This window comes from Manis pentadactyla, chromosome 11, assembly GCF_030020395.1.
Source record: "Manis pentadactyla isolate mManPen7 chromosome 11, mManPen7.hap1, whole genome shotgun sequence".
Classification (NCBI taxonomy): Eukaryota; Metazoa; Chordata; class Mammalia; order Pholidota; family Manidae; genus Manis; species Manis pentadactyla.
Window position 1 is genome coordinate 64675378 of NC_080029.1, and position 27341 is coordinate 64702718.

General features: G+C 37.4%; 1 protein-coding gene across 4 annotated transcripts; it reads left to right on the forward strand.

The window, feature by feature from the left end:
- The first annotated feature begins 1107 nt into the window (after positions 1 to 1107).
- On the forward strand, positions 1108 to 23185 carry EAPP (E2F associated phosphoprotein). Of its 4 annotated transcripts, none has more exons than XM_036881290.2 (6): positions 1110 to 1298; positions 5733 to 5914; positions 6920 to 7015; positions 7995 to 8112; positions 17110 to 17223; positions 22612 to 23185. In XM_036881290.2, exons 1-6 carry the CDS (start codon positions 1225 to 1227, stop codon positions 22886 to 22888), a joined length of 861 nt encoding a protein of 286 aa, XP_036737185.2. In that variant the 5' UTR covers positions 1110 to 1224; the 3' UTR covers positions 22889 to 23185. The 4 variants fall into 4 exon arrangements, with proteins under 4 accessions (XP_036737187.2, XP_057344487.1, XP_036737185.2 ...); XM_036881291.2 differs by having other exon boundaries at positions 7998 to 8112; XM_036881292.2 differs by lacking the exon at positions 17110 to 17223 and having other exon boundaries at positions 1108 to 1298.
- The last annotated feature ends 4156 nt before the right edge of the window (positions 23186 to 27341 follow it).

Genomic DNA, 27341 nt, shown 5'->3' on the forward strand with positions numbered 1-27341 from the left:
CATACTGTAGAGGGCCAAGAATACTGCAGGATAAGATGAACCCATCAGGTAAAGAGGCTTACTCTGCCAGCAGAGAATCACATAGATTGGAGAGAGAACAAAAGCAAAACAAGGCTATCAATTCAGATCCTATATTAATAATCAAAGTTGAGGGGTGGGGAGATGGGATGTGGATGAGAGAGATGTTGATAAGTGATGTACAGGGAATTGAGGGCTTATGGAAAGACAGAGAAAGCAGTCAACCAAGATTCCAAGACTTTCAGCTTTTAGCAGTTATTAGGAAGTAGGAAGAGACACGGGCAGAAATCAAGAGTCAAAACTAGCTATTGGCTGAGGTATAGGAATGCTGGGTTGGGTGGAAGATGTTGAGTTGGGTTTGAGCTACACTTCAACAGTTGGAGATATCTTGCTAGGCAATTGGTAGTCCAACATAGGCACAGAAATCCAACCGGAAGAGAGGGCAAGGACCGAATAAGTAGAGGCAGTCATCTGAATGGATCGTGAAGAAGGGAGAGTTGTTCGGAAGGAGGCAGGAACTTGAGTATAGGTCGGTACAGATACAAGATGAAAAGTCTGTCATCTGCCTCATCTCAAGTATGAAGTGTAATGGGATAAGGGCTGAGCAAAGATTGGCACTGAGAAGAGGCCAAGAAAAGGCAAGTAGGAAGTAACTTGTGACAGTCTAGCAACTTTTCTGTAGACAGTAGGGACCGAAGTCAGACTGAAGAGTGAGTAGTATGAAGGCGAGGCAGCCTTGAGATGAAAAGAAGGCAGAGGGCTGAAGGCAGAGGGCTAAAGGCAGAGGGCTAAAGACGAGAAGGTAGGAGGGACGTCGGGTGCTAGAGTCTGGGGACCTACTGGCCCGGATTTCAGGCTGCATGCCCCTCAGCATCTGTATTTCTGCTTCTCCAGTCACGACATGGGACACTGCTCGTAAAGTGTTCATCTCAGAGAATGCTACTTATGAGGGTGCCGACTACTATTTCCGGTAATAAGGTACTGTTGTCACGTAAGCAGAAGCCACGGTGGGAAGTGGCGGGACTCTGGGACAACACGGACCCGCCCCCTCGTCTCACGCCCTCATTGAGGCGATCTGCGCACGCGCTCGGAGAGGGCCGGAAGTGAGGGCGGAAGTGGAGTCCGGAACGCTTTGGGAACGGTTCTGCGGTGTAAACAGATACTGTGCTGAGTCCAGTAGACTGGTGTCCCAGAGGGCAGGCTACCATGAGCCAGCTCCGAGATGACTATGATCCTTACGCAGTTGAAGAGCCTAGCGACGAGGAGCCGGCTCTGAGCAGGTGGGCCTCTGCGCCAGTCCCGGCCCGCGAGGCTTCCGGCCGAGGCTAGGCCTTAGCCTCCTCCACTAGCTGCGCCTGTCGGGCCTGGGTACAGTGTTCGGGTGCCTGTTGCGCCTCGCTATCGCCTGTGGGACATCGAGGGTGATTCTGGTGAGGTCGCGCAGCCACGGGGTAGGCGGAGCCACATCGGCCCGGGGAAGGGGCATATTCTGGAAATCACTCGTTAAGTCTTCAAAAGCCGGAATCCTGCCTCTGCAGCTAACTAGCTGTGTGACGGAAGACAAGTCACTTACCTCGGTCTCTCATCTGTAAAAAAGAAATATAACAACGATCTCATAAGTATGTTGTTTGGCTCATGGGACTTAGTGTTGAGTGGTTATCTTGAAGACTAAACTACCGTTAACAGAAATAAAAGAATATTTCAGACTTTTTTGGAGCACCTATTTATGCTAACTCCGGGCCAGAGAGGTTAGTCATAGGTTTTTGTCTTCTACAGGCTTACAGTAGAAGCTTATATAGTAGGGGAAGTAAGACCTATTATCTCGGAAGATAAATATCTTAGAAATAAGTATTTCGGAAGAGCATTGTAGAAAAAGACCTGAGAGAGGTGCAGATGAAGTTCCGTGGGAATTTCCAGAAGAGAGGGATTATTCCTACCTAAGGGAAACTTGCAGTTATGGTGCAGATTTGCCGGCAGATTTAGCCATTTTTTAAGCTGCCAGCAGATTTGTTTACAAACTTTAAAACATTCTGTTCTGCTATGCTTTCTGTGAAACTGCCCCTCCTTTAGTCACAATGTTTCCTCATATTATCCTGTGGAGGGGTTGTCAGCATGGGAGCTCAGACTGCTGTGAATATTTATGTTGTGGGGAGTGAGGATGGATTCTAAGATTACCTGTGAAAAAGAGCTTCAGTTAATGGGTCTGGTTTGTGAAAAGGGATATATGTAGACCTCAGTTAATAATTCGGTTTGATTGGAATAAAGCAGTGTACCTGGACTTGAGTTATTCTGCCATTTCTATCTCCATTATTCACCAGTGTTATTATTTAATATTTTTCTTTAAGGCAATTTACATTTTTTGTAGTTAGATTTTTTTTAAGGAAGCTTTATACTCTCTGTGACAGCTGCCACTGGTAAGTAACTGTAAAAATAAATACTGTGAAAACAAAACAGTGTTATTAGTATTGCCTCCTCAAGGCTCTCGATACAATGCTTGTTGTTTCACAAAGGGAACTTGGTGTTAGGTGTTTAAGAGGTGTCCGTCAGGATTTGATTTCACTCTACTTATAAGCTGTTATTTTATAGCCTGTTACTGTTCTTGGAAGCTGGCAGAAGACAGTAGACTCCTGGGTCAGAGACAACTCACAGCACAGCAAGCAGTATGGGCATTGTGCTTACATTGGTCGCTCTTAACTTCCCACTCCTACAGAGGCTACCCAGAGAGGCCCAGGTGAATGCTGCACATTCAGTAGACTGGCTTCATGGCTGAGGATCACTTAAGCCTGGAGAATCTACTTCCATAGCAGGCCGCAAGTGAGCCTGCCATTAGCCCTGGAGAGAGGTATTACCTCATTTTTCAAGGTTGCTCACTGCAGGCACAATGCTGAGAAATAGCCTGGGTGAAGAGTAGTTAGAACCATGCATTTTTGGTATACCAATCAAGAATGGGCAAGGCCCAAGATAGTATTACTTTGCCCAGCAGTGCTAAATGCTGATACTTCTCTTGAAGTAATCACAATGAGTGAAGGCCATTTGTGAAAATAATTACTCTTATGATTCATTTCTTTTTAAATTCAACTTTTAATTTTGAGTTAGATTCACATTTAATTGTAAGAGATAATACAGAGAGATTTTGTGTTCCTCTTAGCCAGTTTCCCCCAATTTTAACATGTTGCAATTTTAACTGTAGTGCAGTGTCACAACTGGGATTTCAACATTAATACAGTCAAGAACATGGATCCCTCATATTGCCCACTTCCTGTCTGCATTCCCTGCATAGCCTCCGATAATCACTAATCTAGTCCCCATTTATATGAATTTGTCAGTTTTCAAAAATATTATATGTAACCTTTTCAGATTGCCTTTTTTTTTGCTCAGCATAATTCTCTGGAGGTCCATGCACATTGTTGCAGTTATCAGCTGTTCATTACTTTTTTATTGCTGAGTAGGCTTCCTCATTTGTTTTAACTATTCCCTCACTGAAGGACATCTGGTTGTTTCCAGTTTTGACTGTTGTGAACAGAGCTTCTATAAATGTTCATGTGTACATCTGTGTAAATATGTATTTTCATTTCTCTGGGATAATGGCCCAGAAGTGCGATTGCTGGGCTGTATGATAGTTGGATGTTTAGTTTTATCAGAAACTGCTAGGCTGTTTTCCATATTGCCTGTGCCATTTTATATTCCCACCAGCAATGCCTTCAGTGTCATTTAGTGGACTGTCTGTTCTGCTACTCTTTAAAATACTCTCCTATGTCCCTTACTTTGGAAACTGGAATATAAGAGAGAGCAGAGTAATTCCGGGAGATAGAGGTAAGGTTGAAAAGATACGTAGAAACCAGATTGTAGACATTAATGTGATTGATATAATTCTGTTACTTAATCTACAATCCCTGTTTGTCAGTTGCTCCAGTAATGTTCTTTTTTTATTAAAGAATCATTGATACACAATCTTAATGAAGGTTTTGCATGAACAACATTGTGGTTTCAACATTCACCCATATTATCAAGTCCTCACCCCCCCACTGCAGTCACTGTCTATCAGTGTAGTAAGATGCTATAGAGTATTACTTGTCTTTATGCTGTACTGCCTAGAAGGCTCTTTTGAATGCTGTGTTCAGAGGTTTGGCCATGGTGATTTCTTTCAGAGTTGAGTAGTGATATAATGAGGGTTCTTTAGCAAAAACATTCTGGCAGCAGGGTTAATAAAACAGAAGAGTTTGGAGATCCTTAGGATATGGTGGCACAGGCAGAGTCAGAGGCCCTGAGTGAATATAGTGGTAATGGAGAAAGGGAGCATGCTGGTCAGGATGAGGAATGTCAGAAAATTTGCTTGGGAGTAGAATCTGGCTAAGGTCTCTATCATTAGCCCAAATGATTGATATGAATTGCTTTTTTCTGATCTATTTTCTGCTGTTTTTTAGCCCAAATGATTGATATGAATTGCTTTTTTCTGATCTATTTTCTGCTGTGGGCTCAAAAATATTGTTCTGGAAGAGAAAAATAGAGAAGCAAAAACCAGGAGTAGTCTATAACTATTCATTAGCCCCTGAATAACTGAACATTGTTTATATACTATTGATTATATTAGAAATGTCTTAGGCGTTTCATTCATTTTGATTAACATTTCATTCCTTCGGGTACTGGTTTAATTCTGTCACACTGTTATTAATGGGGAAACCCAGGCACAAAAGGCCAAGTGAATTGGCAGAAATTGTGGAGGGGATTTGGAATATAATTTGGCTTTCTTTATAGTTCTCTGTAGCCTTGTGCCTTTTAAACTGTAATATTTAATTACTGTTAACATTTTGTGTGGATATATTAGCTATATATTATGTCTGTTAAGTTTCATTTAGGTACGTCCCCGAATTTTAAAAACATAAACTTTTCATTGTTGATGGAATTATGAATTGGTGCAATATTTTTGGAAAGCAGTGTGATAATTCAAGAACTCAGAAAGATGTTTGTATTTAATTCTAGACATTTATCCTAAGGAAATCAACAGAAAAAACATATATATAGTTGTCCCCCTTATTTTCAGGGATATATTCCAAGACCTCCAGTGAATGCCTGAAACTGTGGCTAGTACCAAACTCTGTGTATGTTTTTTTCCTATATACACATACTTATGATAAATTTTAATTTATAAATTAGGTACAGTAAGAGATTAACAGTAATGACTAATAATAAAATAGAACAATTACAAGTATACTGTAATAAAAGTTCTATGAATTTGGTCTCAAAATAATCTTATTGTACTCAACCACCTTAATGATGATGTGATATGATAAAATGCCTATGTGATGAACTGAAGTGAGGTGAATGTTTTAGGCATTATGATGTAGTGTTAGGCAACTACTGACCTTCTGACCATAAGTCAGAAGGAGGATCATCTGTGTCCACATTGGGGTTGGCTACAGGTAACTGAAGCTGCAGAAAGCAAACCTGTGGCTAAGGGGGGACTACTGTGCAGAGATGTTCATTGTAGTGTTGAAGAGCAAATAGTTAGAAGAGATGTTATGTAGACATTAAAAAATATATGTGGAAATGTGCAAAAATCGTTGATCTATTTATTGAGAATAGCTGTATATAATGTGACAGATGAATAAAATGTAAACTTGTAAAACTTAAAATTGTTGGACAGTGATACGATGGGAATTTTATTACTTGAATTCTTTAATATTCATATTTTTAAAAATTTAAATGTGTACTAGTTCTGAAGATGAAGTGGATGTGCTTTTACATGGAACTCCTGACCAAAAACGAAAACTCATCAGAGAATGTCTTACTGGAGAAAGTGAATCATCTAGTGAAGATGAATTTGAAAAAGAAATGGAAGCTGAATTAAATTATACCATAAAAACAATGGAGGACAAGTTATCGTCTCTGGAAACAGGTAAACTTTTAGATTTTCATACAGATATTTGTCTAGGCTTCATAAAGCAGGAACCTTACTTGTGCTCTGTTGTGTCCCCAGCAGTTTTGGTAGGTGCTCAATAAATATTTGTTGAGTGAATCAATACATGTGTTCAGCAGTCTGAATATAGATGACTAGTGGTTTCTTGTGTTGTTGGAAAGAGACTATTTAGTATTATTTACTTGTACGATTTCCTTTTGTAATTTTTACCCCAGGATAAAGAAAAGACACAAGCTTATAGAAGTATTCGTAGGGTTATATAGCACTAATATGGCAGATTGAATGATGTGTCACCACAATTTCCTGTCTCGTTTTAGTAAGTAATGAAACATACTTCGTTTTGATACTTGGTCTTTATGTAAAATATACCTGACCTGAAAACTGATGTGTGAAAATAGGATTCCTTAGCATTGGCTTCCATGTTAATATGCAATGTATTAACTGTTAAGAACTGAAAGCATATGTAATAATAATAAAAGCAAAAGCAGATGTTAATAGGAAGAATTAGAGATTCAGACAGAGGATCACAAAAGTCTAGTAATGTCATGGCACTAGGCACAAATGAGGAGAGAAAGAATGCATCCTTGGCTCTTTGCTCCTACTTCTCTGTGGGGCTCTCATCCTCTTTCCCCTAAAGTCCTTTAAAACAAGATGTGTATTCCCTGTTCTCCAGAGCAGACTGTGTGGTTGAAAGGTAGATATAAGTATCTTGGCAACCTGAACTAGAGCTATTTTATTTAATCATATTTGTGAGAAGGGGGAGAGAGTACTTTTCTCATCATGTAGGACATTTGATCAGGAAGGACAGTTCTCTGTAATTGCAGAGGGCACAGAAATCTGGTAAGTCATTGATGTAAAAGTATTTCTCTAAACGAGATTGGGAATGAGTTGATATTACTTCAAGGTGATAGAAGAATATACGGAACTCTTATCCTGTCAATTATGTATGGTTTCATCTGTAAATTTCTGTTATGGTTTGAATAGGGTCTTCCTCAGGAAATGGGAAAGTTGAAACAGGCCCAGCAAAGTACTATGATGATATATATTTTGATTCTGATTCTGAAGATGAAGACAAAGCAAGTAAGTAACATATTGACCAGGTTTAGCAGTTTGATTTTATGCAAAAAGGTTTATCTAGCAATTATTTAATATTACGATTTTCCTCTGAGTCTTTATCTTTTAAGAAACTAGGCTGATGGTGTGAAAATAAAAGCAGGGTTGATGAATAAGAACAGATGGGAATGTACACGTATGAGGATGTGGGACCAGACAGTGGTGCTGTACAGGCTCACCTGGGGAGAGGGCAGAGTGTGTCTCAATTCGGTAGCTCCTTCCTCAAGGCTCTTGGCCCCCTTCTTCTTTCAAGTTCCTTAGTACAGCAACCTTAGCTTTCACACCTGCAAATCCTTTCTGTATTTTTACCCTCTTGCAGAATCTTTCCTAACTTGTTGCTTTTTTATCATCCTCTCCGCTCTGTAGTCAATTTTGTATAACATTTGAGCAAAGTTGAACAAAACAACAAGAGCTAAAACTAAATTAATTACATTAGTAATGACACTGGAGTACACAAGTAACAAATTATATAGTAAAGAAACAGTTTTATATTTTTTTATATTATTGCCTAAATATTTACCTGTTCAGATATATTTTATGTCTAGTGTATGTGGAAGACCCATAGCTTTTTAAAATTCATTTTTGAAATATTTTTGTTCTGATTTCAGTAGCATTTTACATAAGGGAACTTGTAGAAACTTCAGACATCAAAAGTGATTTATATCCTTGGCTTGCTTTAAGTGACCTTTTTGAGATTCAGTTCTCATTATTTGAGCTCAGTTCTTGAGGGACCAGTTTCCAGGTGAAGAAACTCATCTCTGTCATCTTCATTTGAGTGCCTTGGTCATTGTATAAGAACTTTATTTGGAGGAATAGTTAAAAAAATTTTTAAGGAAACTATAAATAGAAAAGATACATCATTAGGAAACAGGGTTTTTCCTTCTGTATTAAACATGTATGAACTTTAGACATGACTTAGCCATATCCTTAACATTTTCAAAATTAGCAGAAGTGACCAAGAAAAAAAAGAAGAAACGACACAGGATTCCAACAAATGATGAACTACTATATGATCCTGAAAAAGATAACAGAGATCAGGCCTGGGTTGATGCACAGAGAAGAGGGTAAGAACTTTAATTTATTATTTAGAATCTTTAGAAAAAAATGATTAAAAGATGATTTTCACTACATTATGATTTTAAATATGTGTATATGTTGATATAAACAGACATAAAGAAATCTTTGAGAAGAAACTGCTGAATAGTTTATGTTGAAAATAACCAGCAAATTTCAGAGAATTGAATTTTAAAAAACTTACTGAATTTAAACTGCTGTAATAAGACTCTCTAAGAAACAAAGCTGACTTTTTCAAATAGACACAATTTAAAGTTACTTGGAGATTAGGACTTTATGTAGATAAAGAGTGGGTGTAACTTTTTTTGGTCCTTTTTTCACTTTTTTTTATTATAGTATCATTGATACACAATCTTATGAAGGTTTCACATGAACAACATTGTAGTTTCAACTTTCACCCATATTATCAAGTCCCCCACCCTACCCCACTGCAATCACTGTCCATCAGTGTAGTAAGAAGCTGTAGAGTCATTACTTGTCTTCTCCCTGCTGTACTGCCTTCCCCATGACCTACCTATATTGTGTGTGCTAATCATAATGCCCTTACTCCCCTTCTCCCTCTCTCGCCACCTATCCTTTCCCACCCCTCCCCTTTGGTAACTACTAGTCACTTCTTGGAATCTGTGAGTCTTCTGCTATTTTGTTCCTTCAGTTTGCTTTGTTTTTATACTCCACAAATGAGTGAAGTCATTTGGTACTTGTCTTTCTCTGCCTGGCTTATTTCACTGAGCATAATACCCTCTAGCTCCATCCGAGTTGTTGCAAATGGTAGGATTTCTTTTCTTTTTATGACTGAATAATATTCCATTGTATATATCTACCACATCTTTATCCATTCATCTGTTGATGGACACTTAGGTTGCTTCCATATCTTGGCTGTTGTAAGTAGTGCTGCTATAAACATAGGGGTGCATGTGTCTTTTTCAATCAGGGATCTTGTTTTCTTCGGGTAAATTCCTAGGCGTGGAATTCTTGGGTCAAATGGTATTTCTATTTTTAGTTTTTTGAGGAACCTCCATATTGCTTTCCACAATTGTTGAACTAATTCACATTCCCACCACCAGTGTAGGATGGTTCCCCTTTCTCTGCATCCTTTCCAGCATTTGTTGTTTTTGTCTTTTGGATGTTGGCTATCCTAAGTGGTGTGAGGTGATATCTCATTGTGGTTTTAATTTGCATTTCCCTAATAATAAGCAATGAGGAGTATCTTTTCATGTGCCTGTTGGCCATCTGAATTTCTTCTTTGGAGAAGTGTCTGTTCATATTATCTGTCCATTTTTTAATTGGGTTATTTGCTATTTGGGTGTTGAGCTGTGTGAGTTTTTCATATATTTTGGATGTTAATCCCTTGTTGGATATGTAATTTACATATATATTTTCCCATACTGTAGGATGCCTTTTGTTCTACTGATGGTGTCCTTTGCTGTACAGAAGCTTTTTAGTTTCATGTAGTCCCACTTACTCATTTTTGCTTTTGTTTCTCTTGCCCAAGGAGATGTGTTCAGGAAAAAGTTGCTCATGTTTATATTCAAGAGATTTTTGCCTATGTTTTCTTCTATGAGTTTTATGGTTTCATGACTTACATTCAGGTCTTTGATCCATTTTGAGTTTACTTTTATGTATGGAGTTAAGACAACAATCCAGTTTCATTCTCTTACATGTAGCTGTCCAGTTTTGCCAACACCAGTTGTTGAAGAGGCTGTCATTTCCCCATTGTATATCCAAGAATCCTTTATCATATATTAATTGACCATATATGCTTGAGTTTATATCTGGGCTATCTATTCTGTTCCATTGATTTATGGGTCTGTTCTTGTGCCAGTACCAAACTGTCTTGATTACTGTGGCTTCATAGTAGAGCTTTAAGTTGGGGAGTGTAATTCCCTCAGTTTTATTCTTCCTTCTCAGGATTGCTTTCGCTATTTGGGGTCTTTCGTGGTTCCATATGAATTTTAGAACTATTTGCTCTAGTTCATTGAAGAATGCTGTTGGTATTTTGATAGGGATTGTATTGAATGTGTAGATTGCTTTAGGCAGGGTGGCCATTTTGACAATATTAATTCTTCCTATCCATGAGCACAGGATGTATTTCCAGTTATTGGTGTCTTCTTTAATTTCTCTCATGAGTGTTTTGTAGTTTTCAGGGTATAGGTCTTTCACCTCCTTGGTAAGGTTTATTCCTAGGTATTTTATTCTTTTTGATGCAGTTGTGAATGGAATTGTTTTCCTGATTTCTCTTTCTGCTGGTTCATCATTAGTATATAGAAATGCAACAGATTTCTGTGTATTAATTTTGTATCCTGCAACTTTGCTGAATTAAGTTACTAGTTCTAGTAGTTGTGGGGTGGATTCTTTAGGGTTTTTATGTATAATAACATGTCATCTGCAAACAGTGACAGTTTAACTTCTTCGTTACCAGTCTGGATGCCTTTTATTTCTTAGTGTTGTCTGATTGCCATGGCTAGGACCTCCAATACTATGTTGAATAAAAGTGGGGAGAGTGGGCATCCTTGTCTTGTTACTGATCTTGAAAAGCTTTCAGCTTTTTGCTGTTAAGTATGATGTTGGCTGTTGGGTTTGTCACATATGGCCTTTATTATGTTGAGGTACTTGGTCTCTACCCATTTTGTTGAGAGTTTTTGTCATGAATGGATGTTGAATTTTTCAAATGCTTTTTCAGCATCTATGGAGATGATCATGCGGTTTTTGTCCTTCTTTTTGTTGATGTGGAGGATGATGTTGATGGATTTTCTAGTATTGTATCATCCTTGGATCCCTGGAATAAATCCTACTTGATCATGATGGATGATGTGTTTGATGTATTTTTGAATTCGGTTTGCTAATATTTTGTTGAGTATTTTTGCATCTATGTTCATCAGGGATATTGGTCTGTAATTTTCTTTTTTCGTGATGTCTTTGCCTGGTTTTGGTATTAGAGTGATGCTGGCCTCATAGGAAGAGTTTGGGAGTATTCCCTCCTCTTATATTTTTTTGGAAAACTTTAAGGAGGATAGGTAGTAGCTCTTTAAATATTTGATAAAATTTTGCCATGAAGCCATCTGGGAGAGGACTTTTGCTCTTAGGTAGTTTTGTGATTACCAATTTGATTAATTGCTGGTAATCAGTCTGTTTCTTCCTGGATTAGTTTTGGAAGGTTGTATTTTTCTAGAAAGTTGTCCATTTCTTCTAGGTTGTCCCATATATTGGCATATAATTTTTCATAGTATTCTCTAATAATTCTTTGTATTTCTGTGGTATCCATAGTGGTCTTTCCTTTCTCATTTCTGATTCTGCTTATTGTGTGTACACTCTCTTTTTTTCTTGATAAGTCTGGCTAGGGGTTTATCTATTTTGTTTTCTCAAAGAACCAGCTTCTGGTTTCAATAATTCTTTCTATTTTATTCTTCGCCATTTTATTTATTTCTGCTCTGATCTTTCCTATGTCCCTCCTTCTACTGCCTTTGGACCTTATTTGTTCTTTTTCTAGTTTCATTAATTGTGAGTTTAGACTGTTCATTTGGGATTGTTCTTTCTTGAGATAAGCCTGTATTACTACGTACTTTCCTGTTATGAACTGCCTTCACTGCATCCCACAGATTTTGGGCTGTTGAGTTGTTGTTTTCAGTTATCTCCATATATTGCTTGATCTCTGTTTTTATTTGGTTATTGATCCATTGATTATTTAGGAGCATGTTGTTAAGCCTCCATGTGTTTATGGGTTTTTTTTGTTTTCTTTGCATAGTTTATTTCTAGTTTCATACCTTTTTGGTCTGAGAAGCTCGTTGGCACAACTTCATTCTTTTTGAATTTATTGAGGTTCTTTTTATGGCCTAGTATGTGATCTGTTATGTAAAGAGTTCCATGTGCACTTAAGAAGAATGTGTATCTTGCCGCTTTGGGGTGGAGTGTTCTATAGATGTTCGTTAGGTCCATCTGTTCTAATATATTATTCAGTGCCTCTGTCTCCTTACTTATTTTCTGTCTGGTTGATCTGTGTTTTGGTGTGAGTGGTGTGTTGGAGTCTCCTAAAATGAATGTGTTGCATTCTATTTCCCCCTTTAATTCTATTAGTATTTGTTCTCATATTTAGGTGCTCCTATATTGGTGCATAGATATTTATAATGGTTATATTCTCTTGTTGAACTGACCCCTTTATCATTAAGTAATGTCCTTCTTGGTCTCTTGTTACTTTCTTTGTTTTGAAGTCTATTTGGCTGATACAAGTACTGTAGCTCCTGCTCTTTTCTCCTTATTATTTGCATGAAATATCTTTTTCCATTCCTTCACTTTCAGTCTGTGTACGTCTTTGGGTTTGAAATGGGTCTCTTGTAGGCAGCATAAAGATGGGTCTTGTTTTTTTTTATCCATGCTGCAACTCTGTGGTTTTTGATTGGTGAATTCAGTCCATTTACATTTAGGGTGATTATTGATAGATATCTGTCATTGTAGGCTTTAGATTTGTGATTACCAAAGTTTCAAGGATAGCTTTCTTATTATCTAACAGTCTTTTTAAATTGCTTATTACTCTTATTTCCAACACCACCTAAAGGTTCTCTTTTTTTTCCTCCCCCTCTTCTTCCTCCTCCACTCTTTATATATTAGGTGTTATATTCTGTTCTCTTTGTGTACCCCTTGACTAATGTGGTGAGTAGTTGATCTAATTTTGTATTTGCTTAGTAATTAATTGGTCTACTACCTTTACTGTGGGTTTGCTTTATCTGATAACAGGTATTTAGCCTTTGGAACATTTCCATCTAGAGCAGTCCCTTTAAAGTATCTTGTAGAAATGGTTTAGTGGTGGTGAATCCCCTTAATTTTTGCTTACCTGAAAATTATTTAATCCCTGCTTCAAATTTAAATGATAATCTTGCTGGGCATAGTATTTTTGGTTGGAGGCCCTTTTGTTTCACTGCATTAAATATATCATGCCACTACCTTCTGGCCTGTAAGGTTTCTGCTGAGAAGTCTGCTGAAAGCCTGATGGAGTTTCCTTTATAGGGGATCTTTCTTCTCTCTCTGGCTGCTTTCAGTACTCTTTCCTTGTCCTTGATATTCACCATTTATTTACTATATTGTCTTGTTGTTGTCTTCCTAGGGTTCCTTGTGTTGGTGATCTCTGCACATCTATGACTGGAGTGATGTTTCTTTCCCCAGATGGAGGAAGTTTTCAACAATTATTTCCTCAAAAAGACTCTCTATCCTTTTTTCTCTCTCTTCTTCTGGTACCCTTATAATGTGAATATTGTTCCGTTTGGATTGGTTGCACAGCTCTCTTACTATTCTTTAATTCTTAGAGATCCTTTTTTCTCTCTGTTCCTCGACTTCTTTGTTTTCCTGTTCTCTAATTTCTATTTCATTTACTGTCTCCTCTACTTCATCTAATCTACTTTTAAATCCCTCAGTTGTATGTTTCATTTCAGATACTGTATTTTCAAAATTTCTCTTTGTTGAAGTCCTCCCTGAGATCTTAAATGTTTTTCTATAGCTCTGTGAGCATGCTTATAATTTTTATTTTGAAATCTTTATCAAGAAAATTGGTGATTTCAGTTTCACTAAGCCCTCTTTCTGGAGTTTTTTTTCTTGAATTTTTGTTTGGACCAAATTCCTCTGCCTCTTCATTTTTTTTTTTTTTTTTAGTTTTTCTTATGAAATAATAGATTTGTGTAGGAGGCGCCCTCTAGTGCCCAGAAGCACAATGTCCTGTGTGGAAGCCCCAGCTGTTGGCATGCAGTGGGTGTGGCACCTGTCTGCTTGTTCGTGTGTTCTGCTCTGGCCTGTTGCAATGGTGGGGGCACAGGTGAGTGGGACCAGTGCTTGCCAGGAGGAAAGAGCTCCCCAGCTGGCCCAAAATAGGGCTGAGTAGTTTGGGGGTTCTCTTCCTGCCTATCTGGAAGTAAAGTTTGAATTTACTGCTGGCCAGCAGGTCACATACCACTGTGGGGAGTCTCCAGGTTGTGCTGTCAGCAAAGGGAATGGAGTGTCTGAAGCTCCTGAGGGCTCCCAACCTGTTGGGCTGAGGGGAAGTATTGTCCACCTGACCTTTCTCCTAAGCAGAGAGCACTGTGCACTTCTTGTCCCTCTGGTGCCTGTCTCACTGCTGGAAAGTCTTTCACAGTGTCCATTCTGCTTTCTTTCTCAGGGTGGCCAGTAGAATGTGCCTGTTCTCCACAGGCGGCTGGGATCTCTGTCTCCCTGAGTGTTCTGCCCATCTCTGTTGTCCAGTCCCACCAATCACCAGGGCACCATGCAATGTAGGCTTGTGTTCCTGTTGCAGATTTCCAGGGCTAGCTGTTCAGGGTCCTGGGCTTCTCCTAACCTACTCTGTTCCTCTTCCTCCCACCATGGTCCGGGGTAGGAGGAGGGCTTGGGTCTCACTGGATCGCAGCTTTGTCACTTTACCCTTTTCTATAGGGTTGTCTCTTCTTCCCCAGATGGAGGTGGTCATTTCTGCAGTCTTCAGGTTGATTTCAGGCCTAGTTGTATTTGCTGTATTTTCATGTTCTATGTGATTTTTGGAGGAGGTTTTTGCCTTGCCTTCCTACACCACCATCTTTTTTTTCCCCAGAATCTTTTTTGGTCTTTTTAACTTTACAGATTTGAGTTTTAAAAATTGAGGTGAAGTTCACATAACAAATGAACCATTTTAAATTGAACAATTCAGTCACATTTAGTATATTCATTGTTGTGCAACCACCACCTCTATTTAATTTCAAACCATTTTCATCATCCCAAAAGGAAACTCCATATTCCTTTTCAAATTTGATTTTACAAGGGCCAGTTTGTTATAAAACTAAAAGCTAGGCAACTTAATGCCATCACCCAGCACACTTCCCTAACCTGTGCTTCAGAATCACCTGGGGAGAATGAAATGCAAACTCTTGACTCTAGAAGGTTTTGATTCAGCTAAAGTAGGGAACAGAAATCTATATTTTTCAAATTCAGAGGGATTTTAATGTTGTGTGGGTTTTTGTACACCACCTTTTAGCCTTCATTCACCTACTTTGTCCTTTTTCCTTCCCCAGTTCCAGCTGTGCACTGCTTCCTCCAACTGCCGCTTATGTTTATTTAATGAATATTTTTTGATCACCTACAGTGGGAAATGAACATTTTAAATGCTGTAAGTGATATTGAGATAGTCAAGGAACTTACAGAGTAGTTCCTGATTCTGGAAACAGAATTTGTCAGTGAAGTATTTTCATTGTTATATAATCTTGAGAAGAAACAACATTTTATTGACTTACATTCCTGCGTCAAGCAGTAATTGCCTTTTTTTTTGTCATTAATCTCATAGTTTTGAGCAGCTCACTTTTTTTTATTAAGGTATAATTGATACACACTCTTATGAATGTTTCACATGAAAAACAATGTGGTTACTACATTCACCCAAATTAGTAATTGCCTTTTAAGACCACAGAAACCAACTTGAAGTAATAAATCTACTACATTTCAAGCATAAAGAAGGCAATGATCATGTATATCTTGCTCAGTGCTGTATCTGAAGCATCTTGCACATTGTTAAATGGGCACTCAGTAAGTATCTATGAATGAATGAGTAAGTTACTTTCATTGGGTTTGAGTTTGTAATTTGCTAAGCACTGGAGGTATTTAACAATTATAAAATATGTGCTACATGTTTTCCGTATTTTTTCCATCACAAACATTTAAATAATTTAGGAAGTAATGCCAAATGATTTGTCTTTTGTTCAGTTTTCAGGAGTTTACTATAAGGCTCATTTAAGAATATATACTTTTATATTTTAGTGCTTCATAAGTACATACCTGTTTTATTTTTTTAATTAGCAAATATTTATTAAGCACTTATTATATGCCAATACTGTTCTAGACTCTTGAAATGTAACAGGGAACAAAACACAAAAATCCTTAGGCACTTAGAGCTCACATGCTTGTTTTTAAATGTAGCTTTATTGTGTTTTTTAAATTAATGGACTAATTTTTAGCATAGTTTTAGATTCACAGGAAAATTGGGTTGATAATACAGAGTTCCCATGTACCCTACCCACTGTCTACACACACACAGTTTCCCCTATTAACATCTTACATTGATGTTTGTCACAATTAACAAACTAGTATTGATATATTATTATTATCTAAAGTCCATACTTAACTCATATTTTCTTAGTTTTTATCAAATGTCCATTTACTGTCCCAAGAGCCCATCCAGGATACCATGTTACATTTATTTGTCATGTCTCTCCAGGCTCTTCTTGGCTGGGACAGTTTCTCAGATTTTCCATGGTTTTGATGAACTTAACAGGTTTGAAGAACACTGGTCAGGTATATTATAGAAGGCTCCTCTATTAGAATTTGTCTGATTTTTTTTTTTCTAATTAGACTGGAGTTACAGGTATTTGGGAGGAAGACCACAGAGGTAAGGTGCCGTTTTCATCACATTGTATCAAGGGCAGATATTATCAACATGACTCATCTCTTCTGATGTTGACCTTGGCCACCTGGCTGAGGTAGTGTTTGTCAGGCTTTTCTACTATAAAGTTACTCTTTTCTCCACTGTTCTATACTGTATTCTTTGGAAAGATGTCACTATCTGCAGCCCAGGCTTAAGGAGCAGGCAGTGAAATTATTTGGAGTTCTGTATAGGAGATTTGTTCTCCCCCATTTATTTATTTAGTCATCTGTATCAGCATGGACTCATGTATATTTATTTATACTTTGGGTTATAATCTAATACTACTTAATTTTGTTGCTCTAATGGTTTCATCTTTGGCCATTGGGAGCTCTTTTAGTTGGCTTCTGGGCTTCTTTGACATAACTACCTCATTGGGTTTTTTTTTTTTCAGCACGTTTTACCTTCTGGTGCCGAGGGCTCTCCAGATTCATCTTGTGTATACCCCATTCCTAAAAGCAGCCATGTCTCCAAGGAGTACTGCCTGCTTCTTTTTATTGGAGAGTGGCGTAGAAATCAAGATCTGGCATTAATATGCATTTCCCCCACTTTTTTCCTGTTCTAGCTATCATGGCTTTGGAATACAGAGGCCACGTCAACAACAGCAGCCTGTTCCAAATAGTGACGCTGTCTTGAATTGCCCTGCCTGCATGACCACACTGTGTCTTGATTGCCAAAGGTAACAGATGTATAACAACATATGTACACACAAAACAAAAACCAACTTGGCAGTCCTCTGTTTAAATCAGAAATAGACTTTTGAGGTACTAGGGAATTCTGATAAAGTTCTGTCCTTATATATCCTTGGTGCTACTTGACTAATCTTTATGCAGATAATTTTGGTTATTCATAGTTCTGTTGCAAGTAGCTTTTCTAATAAGCACTTGCCAGTGCTGACAAGGATTTAGTGAAACTGCATATATGTTGTGACTGACATAATATCTCAAATATACTTTTTAAAATTGTTATAAAATACATGTAACATGAAATTTACTATTTTAACCATTTTTAAAACCTGTTTGCTGAAGAGTACTTCATTTATTATCAGCTAGACCAGTTAAAAACATCTAAATCTTTTCCCAGCTTTTTTGATATAAATGACATATAACATATACATGTAAGGTATACAACATTGATGATTTGATATTTGAATATAGTGCAAAATGATTAGTATAATATTAGTTAACACATTTATCACCTCACATAGTTACTTTTTTTTTCTGGTGAGGACTTTTAAGATTTACTTTCAGCAACTTTCAAGTATGTAATACAGTATTATTAACTATTAATAGTAAGTTAATTAGTACTATTAACAGTATAGTGCTGTACATTATTCATCTTATAGCTGGCAGTTTATATCCTTTGACCACCTATACCTATCCATCATCTCCCCCCAACCTCCAATCTACTTGCTTCAGTTTTTTAGATTCCACTTACAAGCAAGATCATATAGTACTTGTCTTTCTCTGTCTGACTTATTTCACTTAGCATAATGCTTTCAAGTTCATCCATATTGTCACAAATGGCAAGATTTCTTTCTTTTTTATGGCTGAATAGCATTCCATCGTATGCAATACGATGTATGTATGTATATATGTGTGTGTGTACATACATGCACACACACACCCCCATACCCTATTTTCTTATTCCATTCACCTGTTGATGGTCTGTTAGGTTGTTTCCACCTCTTGACTTTTCTAAATAATTCTGCAGTAGGTTTTGGGGAGGAAGACCATAGAGATAAGTGCCATTTTTATTACATACCAAAGGCACAAACTATCAGCATAGTTTATGACTGTTACTGTTGACCTTGATCACCTGGCTGAGGTAGGGATGTAGATATCTCTTAGAGTTAGTGATTTCATTTCGTTTAGGTATATATCCAAGAAGCAAAATTACTAAATCATGTGGTAGTTCTATTTTTAATTTTTCAGGAGCTTCCATGTTGTTTTCCAGAGTGGTTGCACTAATTTACATTCCCACCAACATTGCACAAGGGGTCCCTTTTCTCCACAGCCTCCCCACCACATGTTATTTCTTGTCTTTTTGATATAACCATTCTTAACAGGTGTGAGGTGATACTTCATTTTGGTTCTGATTTGCATTGCCCTGATGGTTAGTAATTTTGAGCATCTTTTCATGTACCTGTTGACCATTGTATGCCTTTTTGGAAAAATGTCTATTCAGGTCCTTTCCCATTTTTTTGTCAGAGTGTTTGCTTTTTTGCTATTGAGTTATATGAGTTCCTTCTATATTTTGGATATTAACTGTATCAGCTATATGATTTATAAATATTTTCTCCCATTCTGTAGATTGCCTTTTCTTTCTGTTGATTGTTTCTTTGCTATGCAAAAGCTTTTTACTTTGATGTAGTCCTGCTTGTTTATTTTTGCTTTTGTTACCTGTGCTTTTGGTGTCAAATCCAAAAAATCATTGCCAGGACCTATGTCAAAGAGCTTTTTCTCTTGTGTTTTCCAGTTTTCTATTTCAAGTCTTACATTTAAGTCTTTAATCCATTTCAAGTTAATTTTTCTGAGTGATGTAAGGTAGGGGTCCAGTTTCATTCTTTTGCATGTGAATACTTGATTTTGCCAAGACCATTTATTGAAGAGACTGTTTTCTGGCTCCCTTGTCAAATACTAGTTGAAGGTATATGCATAGGTTTTTTTCTGGACTCTTGATTCTATTTGATTTGTGAGTCTGTTCTTAATGCCAATCCCATAATGTTTTTATTACTGTAGCTTTGTAGTATCTAGTTTGAAATCTGGAAGTGTGATGCCTCCAGGTTTGTTCTTGTTTCTCAGGATGGGCCATTTGGGGTCTGTTGTGGTTCCATACAAATTGTAGAATTTTTTTTTTCTATTTCTGTGGAAAATGCCATTGGAATTTTGATAGAAATTGCAATGAATCTGTAGATGACTTTGGGTAGTATGGGCATTTTAATAATATTAATTCTTCTGATCCATGAGCACCATATCTTTTATTAGTGTTTTCTTCAATTTCTTGCTTTAGTGTCATAGTTTTTATGTATAGACCTTTCACCTCCTTGGTTAAATTTATTCCTAGTATTTTATTTTGGTTGCTATTGTGAAACAGATCCTTGATTTCTTTTCAGATAGTTGTTGTTAATGTATAGAAGCATAGATTTTTTTTTGTATTGATTTTGTATCCTGTAACTTTTCTGAATTCATTTATTAATTCTTCCTTTTTGTTGGAGTCTTTAGAATTTTAGACATACAAGAGCATGTCATCTGCAAACAGAGACACTTTTACTTCTTTCTTTCCTGTTTGGATACCTTTTATTTCTTGTGTGATTGCTCTGACTAGGATTTCAGTACTGTGTTGAATAGGAATAGAGAGAGTGGGCATTCTTGCCATGATCCTTATTTTAACCATTTAAAGTGTATAATTCGGGGCTCTCTTGTCCCTTCCTGGAGTGAGCCAGGAGCTCTATTCTCTCACTTTATTTCTAAATAAAGTACCTTGCTCTCCTACCTTGAGTGTTTGTGAAGCTCATTCTTCGGCTTCGTGAACAAGAACCCTGGCATCATCTTTGGGGGCTCGTCTGGGATAACTTTGGAGAAATATCCATATTTCCTTATGTCAACTGTCTTACAAAGCCATAAAACAATAGAAATGGAACCCAAGATAGATGCGCCCATCTCCTGAGGCTTCTCAACCCAGCACTGATGAAGACCTAACTGCACCCCTCACTGCATCCCCTCTCAGCATGAAGCAGCCTGAGTGGTCGTCACCCCCTTTCCTTAGCAGCAGCTAGGGTCTCCATCTGTAGAGGGGGGAGTGAGGCAGGGACCGTGGGTGTAGTCAGAGTAGGGTGAGGGCCTCCGGGAAAAGCAGGGTGGAATATTTACAGTCAGAGCAATGTAACAATGGGCAAAGAAGTCCCTCCTGAAACTCTGTGCTAAGCATTATGCAAAGTCAAGGTCACACTGATTCTTGAGGGTAAAGATATAGACATCTTCAGTGAGATCAGTTAAAGGTCAAAAGGCCAGGAGCAACTTGGCCTGAAATGTCTGAGTGTTCTGCAAGGGTATCAGCATAACCGGTGACTCTGCTGTCAGCCCTAGCAATCAGACTATGGCCCAGCCCACCTTGAGGACAGGGCAGGTGGTACAAGTCCACACCCCTAAGCCGTTTTTTGATGTTCTCGAAAAATCTTCAACTGCCTATAAAACCCCCTAGACAACGCACCGCTACGGGCTCTCTTGTCCCCTCCTGGTGTGAGCCAGGAGCTCTATTCTCTCACTTTATTTCTAAATAAAAGCCTGTATCTTGCTCTCCTAAAAAAAAATAAAAAATAAAGTGTATAATTCATTGACATTAACTGTATATACAATATCATGCAGCCATCACCACTATCCATTTTCAGAACTTTTTTGTTATTGCTAACAGAAACTACCCATTGCACAGTAATTTCCCATTTTCCAACCTCACCCGCCCTTTCCTTTTCAGATTGTTCACTGCTAGTTTATAGAATATGCAACAGATTTTTTTGTGTTGATTTTGTACCCTGCAACTCTGCTGAATTAGTTTATTAATAGTTCTAGTAGTTCTTTTTTTTGTGTGTGTGTATAATCTTTAGAGTTTTCTACATATAAGATCATGTCATCTGTGAACTAGGATAATTTTACTTCCTTTCCAATTTGGATGCCTTTTATTTCTCTTACCTTTTGTTCTGATTAGAATTTTGAGGAATTATGTTTAGTACAAGTGGTGAAAGGGATTTTTGTTTTCTTCCTGATCTTAGAGGAGAAATTTTAAGTCTTTCATCGAGTGTGATGTTTAGCTATGTGTTTTTCGTATATGACCTTGAGGAAGTTACCTTCTATTCCTGGTCTGTTGGTGTTTTTATCATGAAAGGGTGTTGAATTTTGTCACATGCTTTTTATGCACCAATTGAGGTGATCATGCGTTTATTTGCCTTTTTCTGGTGGCCTTATAAATGCCTAGCTTACCCCATGTTCTGAATCAAGTTAACTGAAAGTAAGTGATGGTTTTAAGTGGTTGATTTGTTCTAGGAACTAATGAGAAGCCAGATATAACTTACTCTTACTAGCTAGTTTGAGGTTTCTGATGATGTGTAGCAATTAATTTTTGTACTCTCAATAGGAACTGTAGCTTTTTAAAGTAAAAATTGATACCTAGAGTATATTTGTGAAATGAAAAAGTGAAATCCCTTTGTATTTAAGTTTTTTCTCTTCCAAATTAAACCGTGTTAGGGTTCCTATGCTAAAAAAGAAGTTGCTTCTTAATCTAACAGCAGATATGGGCCTTGGTAAAAATTGTGTTACATATTAATACAGAATTCCAGTACAGTGGAGTAAGAATTAAAATTTTATAGTCTTACCTGAAGAAGCACCAACTTGCATAGTCTAAATTCCTGGTGGTCGTGCTGGTGGTGGTGATGGTGGAGATGAACATTTGGAACTACTGAAGGCATAACTTGAGTTCACTGATAGATAATTTCTGTTGCATGAGGTTTAAGGGGAAGAAAAAAGAAGCAACTCACTAAGTGGGAGAAAGAAGTAGGAAAATCTTAAGTGTAGGAGGAGAATAAAGGAATTGTTGCATACTCTTTAGACTGCTGGAGTAAAGCCAGGAGTGGACATTATAAAGTCAGAAGCTCTTTAAGCTTTTAAAACTATATATAGCTTTTGCTAAAATGGTGACCAGAATAGCATGACCTATAAAAAGAGGAGGGCAGAGTCTCAGGACCAAATGGAAAACAACAGTCAAAGATTATTTAAATGTTATCTCTCAAGTTTCCAACAACTTTTCTTGTCTTTATAAGTTTGAGGAGCAAATAATTTTTTTTCTGAGATAAAAGTTACTTTTAAAGTAGTAGAAAAGAGGATTATATTCATTCCTTACACTGTTATCTATTAACAAATTTCCTCCTATTCTTAAAGTAGCTCTTAAAATTTTAAATTTCACATTTTGTTCCCATGTCTTTGGTTGGTATTTCAGTAAGTTTTTGATGTTTTCAAATTTATGTTAATGGATAATAGAACATACATCTGAATTCTTCATTTCATTTTCCTCTTAGGCATGAATCATATAAAACTCAATATAGAGCAATGTTTGTGATGAATTGTTCTGTAAACAAAGAGGAGATTCTAAGATACAAAACCCCCGAGAACAGGAAGAAAAGGAGAGGCCACAAGAAGATGAGGCCTAACCACGAAGATGCTGCAGAGCAGGCAAAGACAGAGGGGGAAGAAATCTACCACCCAGTCATGTGCACTGAGTGTTCCACTGAAGTGGCAGTCTGTGACAAGGATGAAGTCTTCCATTTTTTCAACGTTTTAGCAAGCCATTCCTAAATAGCTAAGTTGGCATTTAATTACCCAATATTGTATATAAACAAATAAGGAGTTATTTTCCCCCTGCCTGTTCATATCATGTGACATTCTAAGAGGTTGAGGAAGCAGTGTTTTATCTTTTATCTTTTTGAAAGAGAATGGTTATCAAACTTCATTCCTCTGTCTCCTTTAAAAAAAATTTTCCCCAGCTCTCATGGAGCTCCTTATTCGTTCCCTTTCTGATGGACATTTGGAAACTGGGGAGCTTTTTATTTATTAAAGCTCTTTAGAATTAAAATGTTTTGGAGTTATAAGTAATCTTTGTTTCAGAGTGTTATTTTCATTTTTATTTTTTATATATCCTTGGTGTGATTAAACTGGGAACTATTTCATGACTTCTACCTGTATTGTTTTTGCTAAAGAGGATCTTTATTTCCCTTCCACTAGGAGGGAGGACACTATTTAGTTACTGTTATCATTACACTCAGTTAGTGTAGCTGGGTGCCTTGAGTAACTAACATAGGCCTTACCCTAAAAGGATGTACAATATTCTAACCTTAATGAGTTAACATAGTAAAACAGAAATTTATGGTGAGGAAGAACCACCTTAGACTTAAAAATCCTGTTGCTGCTTCATGGCCCTACCATTTATTCTGGCACTTATGTTGCCAGCAACCACGGCATGTGTTTTTTTTTTTCTTCTCTCGCTATTAATACTGTAAAAATCATTAATGGCAGCTTGGAGGAAATTGCAAGGAGGAGTGGGCATCTGTACATTTAGCTTTTTAAAAGAATGGTATGATTGGACTGTTTCCAAAAACAGTATTAGGAAACTCAGGGTGCTCTTGTTACTGTGATAGAGTGGAAAGAAGTCAGGAAATATGCTTTAGTTCAGGCTCCACCATGCTATTCTTGGGCAAGTTTGTTCGTTTGAGTCCCCATTTTTTCATCTATAAAATGAAAAGACTGGACTAGAGCTCAAGGCTCAACAGAGCTTGAGAGGGACCTCTGCATACTCCTTTAGTGAAGGCTACACCTCCAGAAGAGAAAATGTGTCCTTTTTACAACCTGCTTTCTGTACTTCTTAAAGCTACATGTAAGGAGAGCTGTAACAGTGGTGGTGTGTTTGTACAGATTGGTGGAGGCAGAAAGATGATCAAGAATTTGCTTCTAGGAATTTCCAGTGTCTTAATAGCATACTTGGTAATTTTTATAATATGCTGATATTTCTCTGATTGGAAACAATATATATATACCTCTGGATGTTTCAACATATTGCCAAATGATACGTTACAGAATAACAGTACTAGTCTATTTTTTAAAATCTTGTATTCGTCATATAGTTTTGCATGATCTCTCTACCTTACTGTCATTGCAAATGCTACTTCCTCCCAGATCGCACAACCATCTCTCCATTGTATCTGTATTTCCTTATCAGTGGGAGGTTCTCAATAATCATATGTAAGATCATCTGGAGCAGATATTAAAAAAGCATAGTGTTGGGACCCTCAGAATGTGACTCAATAATAAAAATGAGGCAGGAAATCAGTGTATTAGGATGCAGTTTATGATAATAACATAAAGGAGGTGGACAGAACTATGTAAGACACAGTTTTGTATATTTATGAAGCTAAAGTCAAGCTAGTTTGTTAGAAATCTAAGATGACAATTGTATCTCCAGGGTAACCATGAAGATTTTGTAATAAGAAAATGCAAAGTCATCCAAGAATAAAATATAGCATATTTAAGAATTATGAAACACAAAACTGTACAGCTATGTTTTTTTTTATATCCTTTTAACTTAAAAAAAATCCTTAAAATACAACTTAAGTAAATTGGTGGTGCACACTGTTTTGGCTTGAGGCAGATAAGGCTGTGACAGTTTTCCATCTCAATTTTAATGCACAGCTTTGAATATATTTTCTGTTATTTTCTTAGAATGCTATCTACAGTGTGATTACATTCAGATTCAACAATCAATAGTGCTTTTCAGCATAGCCTTCTTACATTTTATAGTTGTAAATGTTTTTTCTCTTAAACAGTTACACATGAACCTTTAAAGGACCACTTGTGGCCTTAATCTGCCCCAATTCCCTTTTTAAATGAAGTAGGTATTTAATATTTAAATGATATTTAAATAAACATGTGGGCCTAGAGCTATGGTTTGGTGATCCCACTGAAACAAATTGTTCTTTTTGCTGATCAGCGCAGCTCACTGTATTAGTTTTTATTGCTGTGTAACAAACGGCCACAAATTTAGTGGCATAAAATAACATGTATTTATCATCCCATAAGTTGGACACAGCTTAGCAGTGTCTTGTGCTTAGAGTCTGTGAAGGTTGTAATCAAATTGTTGGACTCATTACATTCTCATCTGAATGGTTAACAGGAAGATTCTACCTCCAACCTCCCTTAAGTTGTTGACAGAATTCACCTCATGCTTATAGAACTGAGGTCGTGGTTTTCTTGCTGGTTGTAAGCCAGGAGCTGCTCTTAGCTCCTAGAAGTCACTACCTTTAGATGTGGCCTCCTGCCTCTAGATGTGGAAATACACACAGCATTAAGTCTGTTGCTTGTTAGATCTGTCACTCACATTTCAAAGGTTCCAGGATATGTCTGTGTTTGGCCTATGTTTCCCTGTGTATCCTGGAAGCAGACTGTACTTGCTTCTTAGCTCCTCACCCTCCTAACCCTGGAAACTTTGTCCTCACAACTCCCCAGACCTCCCTGCAGGAACCACTGCCTCAAGCTCTCTGAAATGTATCAGTGATTTGGAACTAAAGAAGACAGGCACGGAATGGAGGGAGAAAAGGGAAACCCTACCTTGTGTCATATCAACCATTAAGATGCATCCACATCCACTGTTGAATATTTTTCATATAAAACTTTTTGAATAGATTGTTTTTGAAATTTGACTGTATCAACTCATTTATGATTTGATAATAGTTTTTTAAGAAATCGTGAGTACATGGGAATTCTTGAGAAATGCAAAAATTAATGTACTAGTCATTTAAAGATGTAATGAAATTTGTATATATTTTAATTTTAAAAATTAATGTTTATATATGAATTTTCTTAAACATCTCTTAATTTTATAGTTTTATTTTCCTATGTAGAACTAGCACCTGTGCTTCCCCTGGCCTTTCCCTGCCCAGATCTCAGACATTTTCCTGTGCATTTTCTTTCCTGGGAAAGCTTGTGGGCTCTGGGCACCCTGCCTACAGTGCCAAATGGATAAATTGGTTTCATTTGAGTCTTTCAGTGAGGGGACAAAAGGTTGGCAGCAGTTTACCAACATTCCATACTAGGATAATTAAGCAATTTCAGTAATTCTTATCAGTATGACAGATTTTACTGTCTTTTAATAGATGGTCTATGGAAGTTAGGGAAGTACAGGAAAAATTTTCTTCAGACTAAAGCAACTCTAGGCAAAGTACTTTTCATTTAGATTGGCATATTCATTTGCTAGGGCTGCCCTAACAAAATACCACAGACTGGGTGGCTTAAACAATAGAAATTTGTTTTCTGCTGTTTCTGGAGGCTACAAGTTAAAGGTCAAAGTGTCAGCAGGTTTGGTTTCTTCTGAGGCCTCTTTCCTTGGCCTGTAGATGGCCACGTTCTGGCTGTGTCTTCACATGATCTTTCCCCTATATGCACAGATGTCTGTGTCCTAATCTCCTGACAAGGATACCGTTAGTGGATTAGGGCCTCTCTACAGGACCTCATTTTACCTTATTTGCTTCCTTAAAGACCCTATCTCCAAGTGCAGTTACATTCGGAGACATTGGGAGTTAAGACTTCAACATATGAATTTTAGGAGGATACAATTAAGCCCATAACAATTATCATCCTTTATTTTATGAAATAAGCAAAGTTGATGATAAACACATTTTGATTAAGGTGAATCTTATTTCCCCCTGTCTTTCAACTGGAATATCTTTTTTTCCCTCCACTATGAAGCCTATCAATAGTGGGAGTAAAATCTTAAGTTATAAAGTGGGAATAATTTTCAAGAATTTCTCAGTACTCTCCCGATCCTCTCCCCAAATCTTTTTTTTTTTTAATTGTTTTTCCCCAGTCCTTCCTTAAACCATTAGCATACCTTCTAGGTAGAGAAGTTACCCCATTCCATTTGGGTAGCTTCTATAACGTGGCTCATTTTTCCCCTTTTGCCTGAGTTATCAATGAACTCTTCTTCCTCCACTTCAGGCCCTCCCTTCTTTTTTTTATTTTTCTCCTTCCCTTTCCTTTCCAGTGTCCCTGTGTGCTAAGGCCTAGAGATACAAAGTAAGAAGAGGCACAATGTTCTTTTTTTCATGTAGTTCTACTGTCTAGTCGGAGCAGGCCTTAAAAGCATCAATTACAGATAATTAACTGATAGTTGGGTCTTGATGGGAAAGTAAGGTGTGCAGCATCTAGAAGAGGGTGATTGTGTGTGTTTGTGTTTTAAATTTAAATAGAGTTTGGAGAGGAC

Bases quoted from the DNA above. Each gene is read 5' to 3' on its own strand.
- EAPP (XM_036881290.2), top strand. From the start codon at position 1,225: ATGAGCCAGCTCCGAGATGACTATGATCCTTACGCAGTTGAAGAGCCT. The intron at 1,299-5,732 runs GTGGGCCTCTGC...AATGTGTACTAG, and splicing joins GAGGAGCCGGCTCTGAGCAG to TTCTGAAGATGAAGTGGATG. The intron at 8,113-17,109 runs GTAAGAACTTTA...TTCCTGTTCTAG, and splicing joins GTTGATGCACAGAGAAGAGG to CTATCATGGCTTTGGAATAC.